The sequence below is a fragment of the Anopheles gambiae genome, chromosome 3, assembly GCF_943734735.2.
Source record: "Anopheles gambiae chromosome 3, idAnoGambNW_F1_1, whole genome shotgun sequence".
NCBI lineage: Eukaryota > Metazoa > Arthropoda > Insecta > Diptera > Culicidae > Anopheles > Anopheles gambiae.
Window position 1 is genome coordinate 4,386,807 of NC_064602.1, and position 19,189 is coordinate 4,405,995.

General features: G+C 46.7%; 1 protein-coding gene across 1 annotated transcript in view; it reads right to left on the reverse strand.

Annotated features, from left to right (window-relative positions):
- Positions 1-545: 545 nt before the first annotated feature.
- LOC3291638 (homeobox protein E60) overlaps positions 546-19,189 on the reverse strand; it is a 29,654-nt gene continuing 11,010 nt past the window's right edge. Inside the window, exons 2-4 of the mRNA XM_317437.5 lie at positions 11,647-11,686; positions 2,127-2,269; positions 546-1,772 (exon numbers count right to left, since the gene is read on the reverse strand). Of these exons, the coding sequence (XP_317437.5) occupies positions 1,464-1,772; positions 2,127-2,269; positions 11,647-11,686 (492 nt within the window). The 3' untranslated portion in view covers positions 546-1,463. The remainder of the gene's footprint in view (positions 1,773-2,126; positions 2,270-11,646; positions 11,687-19,189) is intronic.

Genomic DNA, 19,189 nt, shown 5'->3' on the forward strand with positions numbered 1-19,189 from the left:
GTCACCAAGGAGTCTTAATCAGCATGAGCCGGCGCGTCAGCAGCTTATCGGGGAAAATCGATCCGAGACCTGGCGTCGGGACCTCCTTGCGGTGCAAACGAGACCATTGCGTGTTAAGTGACGCTTCGAAGGAGGGCTTAGTATATGTTTTTTTTGCAAAAACCAAACACAGTCACAGTCACCGTCAAGTTGCCCTCTAATAAAGTAATTGCTATCGGCAGCCCAAGTTCACTGTGTTTGAATTTCTCAAATATTTCCACTCCATTCGACGTCGGTCTTTTATGAAGCAATTCCAGCAACCAATAGAATTTCACTTGATTTACCAAGCTAAATGGGAAAACGATTGATTGATTGCTTTATTGAGGAAAAAGAAATGCCGCTCAATAATGCAAAGCCAGAAGGTTCAAATTTCGTAGAAAAGATGCCTTTAATCACTTACTTACCATGAACTTTCTTTCACTTGCATGTTCAAGTTTCTCATGTTCTGTTTGTTTGTTTTCGTTCTCAAACATCAACACACGCAACCGCAACCGGCTTCGAACAGCTTTTAATTGAACTATGAATATTTTATTACTTCCAAGTTACGGGTGTTTGCCTCCAAACTTGCCAAACCACACCAGCCAAGCAGCAGCAGCGCCTGCAATTTCTTGCTTTTCTCGTTTGCCTGCACTGTGCACCCAACCACGCGCTGTAATCAAACGCTTTCTTTTCGCTTCTGCGTTGCCTCGGTTCTGGAAGGAAAGGATTACATTCAACGGATGATTGTGCTGGTGGTTGTGATGGTGGCCTACACTTTTCCACACGATAAGGTAAAAGTTCATAGAAAGAGACGAATTTCACAAACAACACAAGTTTTCGGGCCTGACTACCTGAACATTCGTGATACCGGGACTCCTTTCCAACTAGATATGACTTAATTTTGGTTTGCGTTTTATCGCTCGGAACGCTTGTTGTGTGTGTGTCTGAATAATAGGACGATTTGGTTTTAATAAGTTCATTTACAGCAGGGCTAATCGTGTTTGTATGGTCGGGTTTAGGTTTGAGGAGAAGAAGGAGCAGCTTTTCCTTTGCGTTTCTCTTTAAGAATAATAAATAATAATAAAAAAACAGAACCATACACTAGCAGCTAAAGATTATCTGTACACACATTGCCCACTGCACTGCACGGAACACAAGGGTCAAACATATGATGTGCCTACTTGCTACATGCCATGGTACTAGTCACTACAGTAGTCAATTATTTAGTTATCACAGATATTTCGCTTCTTGCGCACGCTTGCGCTACGCTTCATATTGCCATGGTTTCTCATGCGTTCTCCTCTTCCCCTCTCTCTATCCCTCTGTTATGCACCTACATCTCGCGGACCCTGGGAGTACGATTAATAAATAGTGTTTAAAGTGATGCAACAAAGGAGGGTTTTTGTCAGTCCGATCAGGGTCCGATGCCCTTTGTGGAACGGAGATTACGCATTCGCTACCGTCGCGGAAGCTGCCGGGCCGGCCGATCCGGTGCGCGATTCGGCTGCCGCCGCTGCTGCCGCCTGCATCTCCTGCAGTTCCTCCTCCTCGCGAGTCAACGGGACGGTCGAGTGATTGTACAGACCCTGGGCCATCAGCTGGAGGGCGAGTGGGTTCTTCTGGCCGGACGATTTCTTGATTTTGGCGCGCTTGTTCTGGAACCAGATCTTGATCTGTGCCTCGTTCAGCCCCAGCTCCGCACTCAACTGCTGGCGACGGCGCTCGGTAAGGTACCGATTCTCGGCAAACTCGTGCTGGGTGGTGGAAGGAGAAAGAAAACAACAGGAAAAGGCAAGGTTAAACTGAAATTCCACACAATTCTGTTCCAATTATAATTATGAGTCTAATATGAACGTTTAGCACATTTTTAAGGCAAGTAGCCTTAGATCACCGTTAAGTCAACCTCAGCAGAACTGGAGCGTTCGTTCTGGAGCATTTCAACCAAAAAAAAGACCACCAAATTGCTTTCCTAAACAATCCCCAGTTGGTTGCTGAAGAAGCTCCCAAAAAAGGCTACCAACCATTTTCCACCTCACTGTTACATTTCACAGCAATTAAAGTATTTAGTGGTCTAAATAAAAAGTGAACTCCCCCCTCAGACCTCTTACCTTTAATCGTGCCAGCTGGGGCCCGCTGAACGCCGTCCGGGGTCGCTTGTCGTCGGCGAGGGCCGCCGCGGAGGCACTCTGTTGTGCCGGGCCGCTGCTACTCTTTTCCGCCGGGCTTTTCTTTGGTTTGCGCGTCCGTGGACCTTTAACAAGAGGGGAAAAAAGGAGGACAGGAAAGATCTCGTTAGTAGGGTGCTAGGGAAGCGGCACGGCGCTGCTGGGAGGGATCAAATAAAAGGAGGCTCGTTGGGAGCGCTCGCTGCAGCACTTCATCACGGACCGATGCGAACGAATAATCAAACGGTAGCGATGCGTAATAATTGATGTACAAATAGCGTCTCTTCCGTCTTTGGCTGGGTAACAGGGCTATTAGAACCTTTCCGTCTGTACAGAACTCCGTGTGTGTGTGTGTGTGCGACTTGGAGAGAAAGCGAAAAGGGAAAACGGAAATTGACCCCCCACCCCACCAAAAAAAGAAGTACGTCTGTCTGGCTGGCAGCTGTGGACCACCGGGATAGTTTTGGGAAGATTTTTCCCGCGCACTTTCTCAAGTGTTGCGTCAAGATGCTCGCGCGCGAGACACCGGGCACACCGGTGTGCCCTATGGCGCCCAAAAGGTGGCCACCTTCGGGCTTTTTTTGTGCTCCCCTGTCCCAGCGCTTTTCCCAAGCGCCAGCTGGGAACGGTTTTTACACCACACGCAACTCCGAACCCAAACCCAAACCATAAGGTCTTTAACACTGGCACTGGAGACAGTTTGAGTGGCCAGAAGAAACTAAGCGGGTTTGCGCACAAGCGGGTTAAAAGTCGTAAAAAAAAGAAGCTGACACAGTGAAGCCAGTCACAGGGAAAACCTCGACGAAAGACGCATCCATATGAGCCTGTCGTCATGTTGTTTGCGCTCATGTTGTTATGGATCGTTTGTTGTTTGCTTTCCCTGCCAAGATGGTACACCCGGAGAGGCGGGGAGGCACTTTTTCTTCCCTTTTCCATGTCTTCCCCAACAGCTTCACCGCACAGATGGTACACACGGATTGCGCGTACACGGGAACAATAACTCGCCCATTTGTGGTATTTTTGTTTGTTTATCGTATGCCACTTGAACCCATCGCGCCACATCGTACGGATCCGAAGAACGGAGTCCACGGGAGATTCTATGCTTCACCCCAGGCCCTCATCACCGTGATTTCGATCGCTGTGTTCTCGCAAAGACCTTCAAGTATCATGTCGTGCATTATTTTATGATCGCGATGATGATCATCATCATCATGACGATACTGGTAGTGTGTTGTGCTGCGTGACTTCGGGCATGTGTGGAAGTGTGCCAAAGGGGCTTTTTTTCCTCGGAAAGCTCTCCACCCAAAGGGGGAAGAGTTCCCAAGGATCTGAAAACTCCTACTCTTCTCGTCTTGGGCTAGACGCCACCGGCGCTGCATACGCTCCGTGCCTTACCGTGTGTACGTGTCTGTTCATTTGCCCTTCAAGAGTGATCCTCTTGCTGGTGGCTTTTTAAACATCCAGACACAGTTCAAGAGGAAAGAGAAACACTGCAGGGAAGGATGTGGAAAACTAGTTACATCAACAAAACGAACTAAACAAACAAAACACACCAACAAAGGTGTGAATGGATCAAGACTGTTGTTTAATATTGTTTCAATGAGCTTGAATCCCTATCGTTTGCATCGGATTTGAGAGAGCGCTGGCCGGATCCGGGCACTTAGTTCGATGTTCGATTGATTGAGTAAAGCCTGATCCTAACATTGTTTCGTGTCGACGGCAGCCCCACCACACAACTGACCAAGGGCATAGAAAAAGGCATCAGTTTTTCAAAAAAAAAGGAAAAGGGCAAACGCCTTGTACCGGAAATGATCGCCAAACAGCGAAGAAAGCGGGCGATGCATGAAGGTGATAATTTTACACCGATCCGCAGTCTGATTGCGTTCGTCACGATGACTTTGTCGTGCGAGATCTTTGTTTCAAATGGGAGATTAGCTGGAGAAGATGGAGTGCTTCAAGATGCTTATCATTATTAAATGTTGGACACGGTCAACGGTAAATACAAGGGGAAGCAAAAGGCATGGAACAAACATTGTTGTCGTCTGTTGGCTGCTTAGCATCACGTAAGCGTCATGGGAAAATGAATGTCACACAATTCATACAAACTCTTTAACTACAAGGGAAACAATTTACGGCCTCTACGACAAATGGTGTTCGAAATGTGCACCGTTTAGCAACAGCGTGCGGTCAACTTTCGTGACAAAAACACGATCCCGCTGGAGCTAAACGATACCGCATACCCCATCCTGTGGCTTTTGTCACAAAATAAATCTAAACATACTAACTTTACCCCACTACTGCAACTTCATAAATCAAACATTCAATATTTTACCCACAGTTCGTTCGGGCCCCAGTAGCTGCCAGCGGGCCAGCTGGGAAAAACTGCTCCACTCCGTTTGTTATGATCCGCAATTGCGCAAAGGAAAAGTAAATAGAACCGCTCGCACGCACGCACCCATTTCCTCAACACCAGAAGTACCCGGGGGCCCTCGGTCCCGTGTGATCGACTGTGCAACGGCCCATAGAAACACAGCCAGCTATGCAGGCAGGCAGGCAGGCACGGCTGATCGACTGGACTGGCTTGCGCTCCTGGTGGGTGGTCTTGGATGGGAAATGATGCCGGCTGTCCGATCGTAAAACTCGGCCAATTAGCATTCCTTACTACCGATCGCGTTCCTTACCACGCCGCCCCAGCTGCCTCCCCAACCAGTAGGGTTTCAGTTTACCAACCGTAATTAATTGTTTTTGAATTCATAAACGATGTTTTATTACTTCATTCAATTAAAAGCCCCGTCCTTCCGGAACGCTTCACACAGTCGCTCCTCTACGCAAACGCTCGCAAAACGCGCTCTATGCGCCTAAACAAAGATGCGCCTTGAAAGAGTAGGTGTGGTACACTGCACTACCTACGCGAAGGGATCGCCGCTTCCCTTTGTGCTGGTGGGTTTGTTGCATTTTTGTGGCAACACAAGAAAAGGAATGTGATCAAAACTCGCTTAGAAGGCTTCGAGCGTCCGTGTTTCCCCGCTCTATTCTGGATCATGTTCACAAACACTCGAAAAAAGGATTGAACGCTCTCGCTCGCCTGTGTTTACTTATTCCTCTGCCGAAGAGAGGGGCGTTTCAAGAGAGTGTTAGAAAAAATACACTTTTGCACTTCTTTCCCCCATTCTAGATCCTTTCTTTTTTGTCTATTCAATAATCTAACACGAACTACAACAATGCCCAGAGTGGTGTGGAAAGGTTGAATAAAAATACACTCCGCATAATGTTTTCATTTCCCCCTTTTTATGATCTCGATCTGTCGATGACGTGCGTTCGGAGTACTGACTGGTGGAAAAGGTTATGTTGTTTCTTTGTGTTTGAGCCCCTTCGTTTTCGAAGATAGACCGATTCTTCGATTCTGTTGCTAATGTTTGCTTTTTCTTCCACTGTCCCAACATCGAAAGGTTATTAGAAGAATGATCGGTACGAGCGCCGTGCAAACACTTCACCGCGGTGACTCATGCACACACGATCGTTGAGTGGTGCTGGGAGGTGATTGGAAGTGGGAAGAAGAAAACAGCAGCAAAAGAAGGGGACCGCACAAGCGACACAAGAATTCAAATATGCGTCAGAACGACAAATTGGAACACATTCAATAAATATTTATCACTGTTTTTAAATCAATTTTGTTAAATTTTCACTCCTTATTCATAATTTAGCTTCTTCCTCGTACTGTTTGCTTCGCTCACGAACAAATTCTTTCCTCGCAAATAAAACTCCCATCCACATTCCAGCCCATTTCTTTGGTTTGTTTTTTTTTTTTTCTCTCGGTCAACTTCCATCATTTCACACACCACAAAGCCTCTCATCTCTCATCGATTTCCATCACATCTTCTCATCCTTCATCGGTTGGGTGCAGCAGCAGCAGCAGCAGCAGTAGAAGCAAAAAAGACACGCACAAAAAAATGGTCGAAATAAAGTGCCACGACCACGAGCAAAATCAAGATACATGCCAACCAGGACAGCATCCCGACAGGCCCGATGCCAATACCGTCGTGGGTGGTCCCGGCCCCAGCAACATTAACCGGAATTTCTTTATATATCGCTTTATTGTAATTGCTCCTGACGGCTGTGGAGCGTTTTGCACGTACCGGTGAAGGGAGAAAGGATCCAAAGCGATACAGACCCCTTCTCTCCCCACGTTCCCCTCTTTGCACCAGTTCTTCCCACCGTTCGCGATCACGTTCGCTATCAGGCACAAACTTTGAGCCACATGTTGCATCCATAAGCGGGACACACATAACACACCAAAAGAATCCAGCCAAGCCAAAACACTGCCGAGCTTTTGGAATTGGTCCCACATTTTTGTGTCAGCGAACCATTTAAGAATGTATGAAAATGTATGCCAGCATCCTCGCTGTGTCCGTCCCCCGTCGGAAAGTGCTTCTTACGCGATCGACAGGTTCCCCCCCATCGAATGGATCGAAGACATCCATTTTGTTTGATTTTGTGGGCTCGTGATGGAAATGAGATTGCCGTCGGATTAACGCTCAAGATCCTTGAAAGAAATGATCCTCATTAGCTCGGCTCTTGCCCAGGCTGCCCGGAGTGAAATGCAGTCGATTATTTATCTGGTATGAGCAGCTACGCTATGCGCGAAAGCAGCACAAAAAAAAACGATCCATAACTCTGAAACTGAAACTGGCTTAAGCCTTTAAACTCGGCCTTTCAAAACTCTCCGTCCCGGTGTTGGCTAATAAACGGTGATGTTGCAATTATTCCACATTTCAGGATAAACAGCGAATGAATTCGCCATTCTGTTCTCCCACCCATGCTGCAAGCTTTCTCGAGCACTGCAAAAATAATCGATAATTTATTGATTGTTTGACCTGCCGGCAGTCAGGCAGCGGAGGGCAACTCACTGTACACAAATAAAGGAAATAACGTTTATATCACGGCCCATCAGCTGAGACGGGCGCCAACAAGCCACCGTAGAGCGGGGAATGAAACCATCCACTCCCTTCCCAACAAAAATCATCCCCTGCCCGAGCGATGGAATTTTCTAATTAAAACTTAAAACAATTAATTAAATCGAAAACTGTTCAATTTCAAGCGGCCGCAACCGTTTGCAGTGCCATCCGAAGAATGTGCTGCTTGTCATTCTAGCTCAAGAAGTTGGAAAACACACTCCGAAAACGGAGCAGTTTGGTTGGGTAGGTTGCACAGAAAGCTTCACTCTGCTCAATATGTCTCAATCGATTGAAGTGTTTGACCGAACGACTAAAGCTGCCGAAAGCCAACAATAGAAGGAGCAACATCCCCAAAAACCGTCCAACTCGTCTCGGATCCAAATCATTTAACTAACATTCTTGAGCTACAGCAAAAAGACAGAACAGTATGTGAGCTTGATGTCGATAGAGCAATCGAAGCAACTTCTTCCAACCATTCCCAACACAAAACAGTTACAAATAGCACAATTTTACCAGCAAACTTTCCTGCCAAAAACCTAATGACATCTGCAACTGTCAAGCGGCACAAAATTGAAACCACAAATAGACGTGTAAAAGGGGCCAGTGTGTATCCTTCAGGAGGAAATGGCCCCATCAGGACGCTTCGAAAGTACTCTTCAAGACATGCACTCGGAGGAAGGTCTAGAAATTCGACAGCTACACAAACGCCATGCTCCTGAAGACGTTCAAAATGGGCCTTCACTGGATTGGCATGCTGCCGTGGGTGAGAAATTAGCTACACTTTTACGACGCCCCAACCCAATCCATGCCGTGCCACAAGAGCGCCCCTAAAAACACTGGGACAACTTTTCGACTCCTTTGTGCAGAGCTGTGAAGAGCTGGAGAGTTATTTTAAGCAGCATTTCCTTTTCCCCCTGACCCCATCAAAAGTGACCCAAAAGAGGGAAGCAATGAAGTTTCAACCAACCTGGCAACCCGCTTGGAGAAGCTCCGGACGGTTTGCTTCCAGTGGCAATTGAAAGTAATGATACTCGTTCGACGTTTTGGGGACGACCGTAGACGAGCTGCTGATTCATGTACCGGTGAGTTATTTGGCTAAAATTTAAATGCTTAATTGCTTTGTGAGCCCCCGACAAACGAACCCAGCGTACCGTACCGCACCCTGTACTGCATTCCTGCACCATCTCTCTCTCCCACCCCTGGAGCTGGACCGGAGAAGTAATGAGCAACATAAATCTTTCCACCGTAAAATCTAACAACCTCGTAAATGGATGGTTTGTTAGGGATGTTTTGGATGCGGGTTACTTTTGGGTAACGAACTCCCGGTACCGACTCAATTCCGAGCTTCTTGTACTGCCGTGGGAGACCTCCCCGTCGACCAACCGTCGTTCGGAAGCGTGCGGAGCGAGCGAATAGCAAAAGTTTCAAATTTAGCTCCAACAATTTTCTCAAGAGTCACTCCAGACCGCACAAGCCCCTTGAAAACTTTCCTTCCCTGGACGGGGTTGTGCTGCCGTGAAGATGTGGTAGATGTGGTAATGGGTTCCGCCATCGCAATCGCGTCGAGTAAGGTGATTGGGATCAGGGCACCGTAGGAAGAGGGCCCTTCGGATCGGGGCATAAATAATCATCGGCTGTAAAGGAAAGAAACGAGGGGTTCAGGACAACCACTCCATAAGGTTGCTTTTGTTTTAAACCTCACCTTTACAGCAAAACACCGATTTTACCCGAAAAGTGGGCAGGTGGGAGGCTTTTCCTTTTTAGAAAGAACACACGCGTCACACCTACACACGCGATGATTGCGCTGAACGCTCTTTCGGAACTGACAAGGTTGAGTCTGCGGGCGGGAAAACAACCAACGCGATGGATGGATAAAACAACACGGCTCACGCAACAGAGATGTCAAACAAATCACACGAATTAAGCCATTTTATATGCACAACAACAACACACACACACACAATGGCGGCTGATCGGACCACCAGCCGTGGCAGAGGTGTTGAATTTGATTTAATTAGCGATCGAGCTGCACTGCCAATCAAGGCGAAGGGAATAGGCAAAACTCGTGTCACAATTTGTGCTGGGAGATTCCCCTTCATCGTTCCCAATCTTTTCCCGTGTGAGTGTTGCAGCAGCAAATCAACATTCCACTCCCGTGTTTAAATATGTCAAAATCTCAAATGCACTCCCAGTGTACGCCGTGTGTGACATGCCATTCTACAAATCCTCTCCCAAAAAAAAAAAAAATCCTTCACACAAACACAGAGCGCTGTCGTGCCGTCTAATCTTTTCAACCGGCACGGGAATGTTTCACCATCATTCATATGCATGTTTTTCCCGAGCTCTGTGTGTGTGTGTGTGGAGATGGCAAAAATTTCGCAAATCATTCATACGGCTGCACGAAATTCGTACAAGTCGAGAGGCGCACCTTCGGCAAGGGAAAGGCCATCCGTGACGTACGAGCACGGCACACAAAAACCCAACCCAAAACTGGGTGAATCTAGCTTCTAGCTTTAATTAACATTTCAGCCAACGGCTAAATTGAGCATAACAATTAGCTCTCTAGCGTTTTTCTTTCTTTTCTATGTTTCGTCCCTTGTGTACACAAAAAAAAACGTTGGTCAATTGCGTGACGATCGCCAAACGTAACACGATGACACTTGTATCGCTGAATTATGAAGCGTTGTAAAATGCACACACCCACTGTAAGGTATTCTCTCTCTCTCCCTCTGTGTGAGAGGGATGTTTTGCAAACTCTTCATTCCCATTACAGCGAAAACCGGGGTTTTGCAAAAATGCGAAATTAAGAGCACCGGTGAAAATGGATTAATTACATCGTCTTGGCAGCTCGACAACGATCGTGCTCTGTGGCTACCGGGAAAAAGGGGCAAGAGTCTCGTCCCTACTCCCAATCGTGACACGAACCCGTGATGCTGACGTACTGCGACACATTCACCAGTAATTAAGCAAATGCGTACTGCCAACGCCAAACTGCTGGTTCGTGAAAAGCTCCCTGCCAAGGATCGGACCAATGCACTAATTGCACCGGATCGGCTGAGAGGGGCAAAGGGGCCAACGACGGGGAAGCATCCCGTCCCAAGGGAAACGTGCTGTGGCGGTTAAAAAATGGTGTTTCATCAACACGCACCCAGCGCGAGCACGACCAAACAGGAACCAAATATTATGGTGTGCTGCTCCCGGTGCAGTGCCACGCTGTGTGTGGTCCAACCGTTTTGCGTCCCGAGAGCCCGCTGCAACAGCAGCAGCAGCCGTGTGTATACGCGGACGGACGATGACGAAACGGATAAAAATTAATTGCGAAAGGAAGCGGCAATTATTGACGTTGACATTTTCTCTTCATCTCCTCGGTTCAAGTGGAGCAGGCTGGTGCAGCGTGGCTGGTGGTGAAAAGTCACTGTCACTGTCACTGAAACGGATCGTTCACCGTGCGCTGATGCTGATTGCACATAGGATGCACACACACAAACACACACGCACACTGCACGCCGTCTGGAGGTGAGCAATCGACTGTGAAATTATCGCACCCAGGTCGAGCCCCGAAGGTTAAAAGGTTTATTTCGACGTGTTGTTGCTGCTGCTGCTGCTCTGGTTTTGTTACGGCCTGTGAAGGGTTAAAAAACCAAAAAACAATATTCAAAATGTCAAAAATCAACCCAAAACCGTTTTGTTGCTGATCTGATGCACTTAAACACCGTTAAGCTTACAACATGAGCTTCCCTTGAGGTCAGTTGCAATAAGAACATCCAAAACAGGTTTCTCCCATGTGACGCACCCGTGACGATCGTGATCACGTAATTACGGGCGGCAAATGGGAATCGATCGTTTGGTGTAACAGGAATAAATGGGGGGGAAACAACCAACAGCAAAAAATCGCTCTTCCCGCCCAGACAGAGAGGTGACAAAAAATTTACACTCTGGCCGACCGCACCGGATTGGTAACTCGATACGTTGACAATTTTGTGATGTATGACATGAAAGTGATATTTTATTTTTGCACATTAAGGTTGCCCCCCTTCCTGCCGCACGATCGGCGATCGAACCGGCGATCGTGTCCGTCAATAAATGTGTTAATGTACTAATTAAATTGGATTTTGTCGCCCGGTGCTCGCCCAGAACGGAGAACGGTTGCGGAGGAAGCAAATGAGCTGCGGGGGAACACCACAAGGACCAATCGTACGAATGCGACTGCCTTTATCGGAAGTGACAACGGGATCACACGTTTCTGATCCCGTCGTCGGATCGGGTGGCCTTGCGCCCGAAACCACAAGCGAAGCGAATGGGAGGAGACGAGGGGCTTCGCGATCGTTGTGCTGATCCGGTAGGTAATCGATCTGTGCCTGGGTGTGTTTGTGAGCGGATTTATGGCCATACAGACTGCCACTCGCTAATGCCATTTGACAGCTTCTCCACAGGTGATGGCTTGATTCCGCAATCAACACCGATTCGGGGACGCGTTGGGAACAGAAGGAAGCAAATTCTATACTTACGGATAGACGATACTATTGAGAATGGGTTGAAGATGTCTTGCTTTGCTCATCGAGTACTTACTTCTTCCTGTAAGAGAAATAGAGAAAAATAAGTTATTATTATACATGTTCTAGACAAAACTCTTTAAAAATACGTTCTATGCAATCTCCTCGGATTTAAAGTCCTGAACCATTTCTTCTCTCCTACTCCTGCGTACCAACACAAACCAAACATTATCTTTCTGCATGCCTCCCTCCAAAACCTTCGCACCCCAAGAAGTCATCAAATCCCGCACTCTATTGAGCGGAAAGATATTACCCCGTTCCAAAGATGCCGTCGTGCCCGTTTACACCCCATTCACCACAAATTGCTTGCCCATTTTAAATGGAGCTCTCGGGCGGAATCGTTCGACTCAATGTGCGTTCTTGAAAGTTTTCACCCGAAAATCCACTCCAAAGCATCCGAGACGAGACGGTGTGACCTTCAGACCGGGAAGCAGAGCGAACGTCCGTATGCTCGGTGTAATAAAGCAATAATAATCCTCAAATTAATCCAATAAAAATCATTCTCCTAGCAACCGAAACGGCAGCCCGATTTCTAAAATTGCCATTCTTCTGCGGGGACACGACACTGCTTCTTCGGAACCGGGGAAAAACCTGTTAGCAGCAGTAGCAACAAATACCGTTTTGCAGGCAGGAAACCCATCAACTTCTTGCTGCCGAGGGTGCACCACGGCCACAACTGCGAGGGAACAAATATCTTTCTTGTAGAACACGTGTTCCCAGTCCCTGGCGTTTATGTCGGGGTTTGGGATAAACAAACAGATCCAGAGGATTTAAAGTGTCATCAGGACACTTCCTCCGCGGTAACCGAGAAGAAAGGAGTTTGTTGCGGGTGTGTGTGTGTGTTTTTTAATCTTTATTGAATTACACGGGTATAAAGTGTCAACAGTCGGCTTGCTGGGACGGGGCTGATAGTACACACTTGTTTCCTTGGGGTTTATCAAGCTATTCACACCCTGTACTGCAGAGGATGGCACTCGGAAGATAGGTTAGGGTTATGATTTTTTGCCCTCGCAACAGTCCTCAGACACAGTCCACTGCATGATAAGCCAGCGAGCATCCTTGAGGAAAAAGGGGTTGCGTGAGCTAATAAATCAACATTCGATTCGCTCTTCAGCAGAGGCAGCAGCTTGCCGGTGGCAGTTTATTGGAAAAGCTAGAAAGGCCCATTCCCGGTGACGTCTGTGTACAAATTCTTTATTTGGTGCGCTTTTTTTTTCTTTCTTTCTTTAAAGTGTCAATCCATCTTTAAATCTCGCTCAAAACTGGAAGAAGGGCGGCCATGTCTGCAGGCAGTGAGATAGAACCGTGCGGAGAAAGAAAATAAAACACCGCTCCACTTTCACTGGTGCTCTTTTGGAGGATACAATTCACTCGGGCCAAAAAGCGTACGTACGCCCTTTATTGGTTGGAAAAATCAATGATCTTGAAGCAAAGCGCAAAGCGGGCAATAAATCTTCGTCTCCATCTTTCGCCACTGACAGGTGGTACGTACGAATCAGTGTGCGCGCTTTTTTTCTTTTGCTTCTTCTCTGCCATTCCTGCTCCTCGAGTCCCCTCAGAGACTGATTGGTATTGTCTTGTGCGGTGAAGAATTTTATCAGCCCGTCCAGTGTGTCTGTCCTGTGTGCCTGTGTGTGTGTGTTGTGAGTGGAATATCGATTGTTTTCTGGCCCCGAAAGAAAAATCAACTCCATACCAAAAATGAAGCACGCTCGATAATACGCTCCGACCCAAAGCACGGACACGCCGGTTCGATCGCGTTTGCCGTGTTTGGGATGGGATGAAAAATAAAATGGCGACAATCCGTAGGTGTTGATTTATTGCTTATTGATTTTACACGGGTAACAACGTCGTCAACGCCCCATCTTACAACACTATCAAGGTGGTTGGATTGGAAAAAAGGCTCCGGTGATGGAGACTCTTGGAAGGCTGGCTTCGCATTTTATAGTGTATTAAGTCAAGCAATCAATTGAGCAATGTTTTGGGAGCTTTGCATAAATTATGTAAAAAATTGAGTTTTGTAGTAGGAATCCAATTTTTGTACAATATTAATTTTGCCTAACTAATGAAGCTTGTCATCTTAAAAATCAATAAACTTGATTTAGATAAAAAGACAAGAAATTCCTCCACTCTGTTGCGTTTGATTCCATTTTATCTTTCCCTCTACAAGAGCTTGTTGTTGTTGTGCCTTTAAGACCACAAATCGATAATCGTCACTCAATTTCAACCAGCTCCGCCAACCATCATCATCATCATCATATCGTTTTGGCAGCATGTCACCGTTTGACAACCAATTGATATATTTACTGCCGATTTGGTCGTAAAAAAGGGTAGTTGGTTCACCCAAAGAAAAGCGGCGTTTCCCGTTCCCAGTCAACCATTCATTCTCTACCGGGGCTGATCCATTATGCACAAACTCAGATGGAAGGAGGGGTTGAGGAACGCACATACCGTAGGGGGTCAACATAAACAATCATAACGATCGGTGGCGGTACGGAACGTGACGACGGTGAATTCCTTACGAGACAGGTGGAATGTCTTTATGAGCAGCCTACTGGCTGCTTCCTTCATTTTGGCTCTCTGGTAGGAACAACGAGGACAAAAACAACCACCCATTTGGGACCTCCTCCTCTGCTACGTAATGCTGGGGCCTTCCTGAAAGGTGAGCGAAAACCGCCCGTTCGGTGTAGAAAAAAAGGTAAATAAATAAAGCACAACATCAACACAACAACGAAGTGGAGTTTATGGGCCCAGGAAACGACCGATTTTTCGTATCGATTTATTCGAAGCATAAATCTGCGTGGGTGGATCGTAAATAGTATGAATTATGAGTGGCCCGCGCCGGGGCTGTACGATAGCGACCAGCGTGAAGCATGAACGATCGATAGAAAACCGTGCCGAATCGAAACACTCTACCTCACACGATCCCACTTCGAACAGCCATTAAAGGTCGTTGCGAGGGCGGCTTTAAGAAGGCCTTTTTCAACCTCGGACGCCTGAGTGCAGAAACACTGGTCCAATAATCCAACACCTTTAAAACATGAGACGATTGTTCGTTTTGGAAGGAAGAGTGGCATAGTATTACAGCAAAGAGGTGTGCAAAACAAACAAATCATACACTTATTTTGCTATTTTTGAAATCAAAATATTCTTCCAATTTAGAGGATTAATTAGCAAAGTCGCAACATGCACTCCAACGCACCTGCTAAGTGAGGTAGTTAAGCCGCTCCGTGTGTCTGTCGGATACTCTGCACATTGTTTGCAGCAGGATTTATTTGTGCGAATTACACATTTCGCTCCGGACTCGCGCCCACACACTCAAACATCTGTTTGCCGCAAAATGTCAACCGTGCCAAGGGAAACGATGATCATACATGCGCAAATGATCAAACACACACATATCTCCCCATGCCCGATCGCAGGTCCTGACAAATGCCAGTAGGCGGCGCAATAAATATCATACTGACAGTTTAATGGCTTTATTTTTGGTCGATTTGTTATTATTTATAGTGGCACAACGGTTCGCCACGGGTGTGAGTGTGTTTGTTGTGTGCTTATTGTCTGCTGCCTGACCGCCTTCAAGCATTCCTCCTTGGTAAAACATATTACCCCAACCAAGGCTCCAAATGGTCCACAGCACATACGTGGGAGATAAAGGTAGCGAACGAGAGCAAGTTGGTGGCTTTAGTCCGACTTAAAGGTAACGTTGCTGTGTGTGATCAGGTTTACTTTCGGACAGGAAAAAAGGATTTAAACGCCATTCCGCCCGGGAAGTGGATTTGCTTATAAATCACGGATTAAATGTATCAAATATCGGCCGCGTGCGTAGTAAGAAGCGAATTTATGTCACCCGCTGAGTAACGTTGTCGAAACGGAAACACATTTAAGCACTGTCGTCATCGTGCAAACGTCTTCATAGCGTGTAGATTGTGTAAATTGTGAATAATTTCAAGCTGCTGTTCAATTTAAATAACTGAAAATTGACATTAAAATAGCATTCCAATAGGACAACCATGGTTCCTCTTGCGTCAATCAAACGAATTGAAAGCATCGAATAGCTCAGAATTAATTAATGCCCAGTACATGTCAACTCATATCAACATCAATCAACACAAACAGTCCGTGGAGCTCATTCGCAAAACAATACCGGCATTCCATTCAACAAAACACAAACGTTTAACATCATACTCACTCCTATTAACGGGCCAGTTTCTTCACACCAGTATCACGCGGTAGTGTGCCAAAAATATCCCAACATTGGCACCAATTTTCCTAACCTAACCGTTCCGACATCCAATCTCAAGAAGTGCGGCTAATAATAAAGCAAATCCTTCCCAAAACCCACCGGCCTTACCCAGGAAGTAAACACGGTGCGAAAATCACTACCGACATACATCGTTTTTTACAAGAAAAGGGAAACCCCCACGGCCGCAGCATAACAACATCGTCAAAATCTTAATTAGACATAGTTTAGTAACTAATTATTTGTATTTTAAGCAGCTCAACATGCGCCCCTTTCCCTTTGCACCCTCCTTTTTGCAAGCCGAAATGATCTTGTTCTTCCGTGCTGAGAATGTCACTACAAGCTCTAAGTGGGCGCTCTCGCTCCCTCTCTGCCTATCTTTGCCCATCCGTCCGAAAAGCGCCAATGGAGTTTATCCCTACGAGAAGCGCAAAAAAAGCACACAAAACATCTACGCGCAAACACTCAACCCAAACAGGTAGTGAAGAGGTTGGGATAAAATGTAATTTCAAACTGAATCTGTCATGTTTTTCCGCTGCCCGTGTTCGCTGCCACGCTTTGCCCCCAACATCCCAAGCTAGTGGCCATGCCAGCTTAGACGCCACACTATTGCAGATTTGAACATTTAATCCTTGTTCGCCTTGTGGTCCATCCTGCCTCCGGGGCGAAAAACGGCAACATCGAGCCGAATGTTCTTCCACCTTCCTCCACGGTACCGTGGTGCGCGAAACGAATGCTGGCAGCCTCACTCAAACTTCCCCCGATCCTTTTCCCTCCTGAATTCAATCGCCACCGGTTTTCATTTCAAACGTCACATCTTAACAAACTGTCATGAAGTTAAATTTAATTAAATCCTTCATGTCGCTGTGTCTGTTCTGCTGCTTCCCGTCCCGCTCTGTGCCATCGCCACGCTTTGCCAGGGAAAATGCCAACATTTTCGATTCGTTCCGTGGAAATTCGTTCCAAACTGTAGCGAAAACAGCGACAATCCGGAAGTGGGCGAGGTGGGATTCGTGCTAAATGTTGGATGCATTTTTAGAGACAGTTCCGAGTGAATGGGATATTATCACATTTTACACCAAACAACCGTCCGTCAGTGGAAGGCGTGAATGAATTCTAAGCTTCCTGGTGAGTGTATTTTGCGTGTAGTAACATCCTACGCCCCCTAAAATGGCTCGAGAGTTCTAAATTTACAGCGAAAGTCACCAATCATTCTACCAGTTTCATCAACGTCAGCACTACTGGACAAGCTAGCTTAGCAGTGGATACAATGTGGGAAACAATTACTGCCCCAAAAGCTACATCCCGAAACAAGAGGGTGTGTAATTTAATTGTGTATTTATTTATTATTCCAACCACACAAAGAACGATGTTTCCAACACAAAACGATGTGGCGCATGGAATGGATCTGCTGCGGTTTTATGTGGTGGCAAGAGAAGAGTTCGTTTAATTATGATAACAGTCTCAAAATAGCAATACAGCAACACACTCAACGCTTTCTTTTATCGAGTGGGTTAAATCACAACTCTAATGATCCTTTGTCCGCACCATACGGACGCCCTCGGACAGACCAATAGCGTTTAATTGAATAATCCACTCACACTTTTAGCTAAATTGCTTTACGACCGAATGGTGGTAGGATCTGCTGCCGATGATAAGGCTAATCGTGTCCAATCCAGCCCAGCAGTCCTTCGTGCCCTTCGTGTGAAATTGCCTCCAAAAGGGATGCGCTCCTGTCCGCTCCCCCTTGGGCTCATTGCCGTTGATGGAGGGGGAAAAAAGCGGTCATATAATACCGAATTCATGAACTTCTCGTGCCAAAAGTGAATCGATCCGTTTTCTGTTGTACGGCACTCCTTCGACCCATCGCCGTTTGGCCCGCACCGATTCCATTTAATGGACGATTGCTTCCGATAGCTTCTTCAGCATTCAGTTCCACCGTTCCCTTTACCCATCCCATCACTTGAGTTTATCTTGCACAACATAATGCTTTTCACACTCACGAGCGCGCGCGCCACAAAAGCGCAACGAGCGAAAACGAGATGCACTGACAAGTTTTCCATGTGCTCTGTCTCTTTTCGTCCCCTCTTTTTTTACAGCACAAGCATTCCAACTTGAACGGTGGCAGAAGAAAAGCATGAAATCGTTTCGACACTCTACCCGCTACCCCTCCCAACGCCGAACGGTGCGTGGTAAACGGCAATGATTTTCAATTTTCCTCTCTCTCTCTCTTGTTCTCCTCTCCATAGCAACGGGAATGCCCTCACTTTAGCATTTCAGCCGGCAACGCAAGGAAGGGAAGGGCGACTTGGACCAACTTGGAAAAATTAGGGCTGTTGTTACCCTCATCCTTCGACTGGTTTATCCAACGCCCAACAACAGTATCCCTTGATCCCATCGGGGGTAATCATCTGGCTGGTGTGTCAGCAGTCACTTCACACCCTCACGCCGAGGCCCGAAGTGTTTTACTTTTATTAAATTTTTACGCACTTCCCCCTTCCGCCACGCCAAAAAGGACGACCGGATCCGGAGGTAGGTTCATGGTGATGTTTGTTTTTCTCCTATTTTGCTTTCGCTGGCAGAAAATTAACACCAACTCCTGCCCACACTCGCACTCTCACTTTCTGTTTATCGATAATTGAGAGCTAAATCTGAAGAGCAGTATCGGTTGAAGTGTCCACACGCTTCTCACAAGGCGCATTTTTATGAGGCGAACCGAGCTGCTGTGAAGGGATACAGATAGGAAGCATATGCTTACGTGGTTAGTTTGAGGTTATCGGTAATGGTGCCAATTTTCGGACCGAAACCCCTGGGCGGTCTGAGATTTTGGCCTGCGTTGGGATAAGGCTGACGTTGATTGAATTGGTTTTTCCCTCGAACGTTCATGAGCCACAATTAGCTAAAGCGTTTAGGTGTTGTTGCGTCATGTTGGGTCCTTTCCTAATGCATGCCATAAACTGCGCCCGAGCTTTGATCGACCATTCCGATTCAACGCTCGTAGTGTTTATGATTCATTGCTCAGATTCATAAACACTTAAAGTGCCGTGGCACTCCTCGCTAGAAATCCTCTTCACCGGGAGGGGATGGACGATTTAAAAGCTATAATTTTATGACCATTTTATGCAACGCTGTATCCTGCTGCATGGGTTTTAGTACAGACAGACGAGCAGGGTAATAAAAGCTGCACAGCACTGCGACACAGGAACGAACGAGCATTAATGTTTTACAGCTCATACAGCGCTATTACTTTTCAAC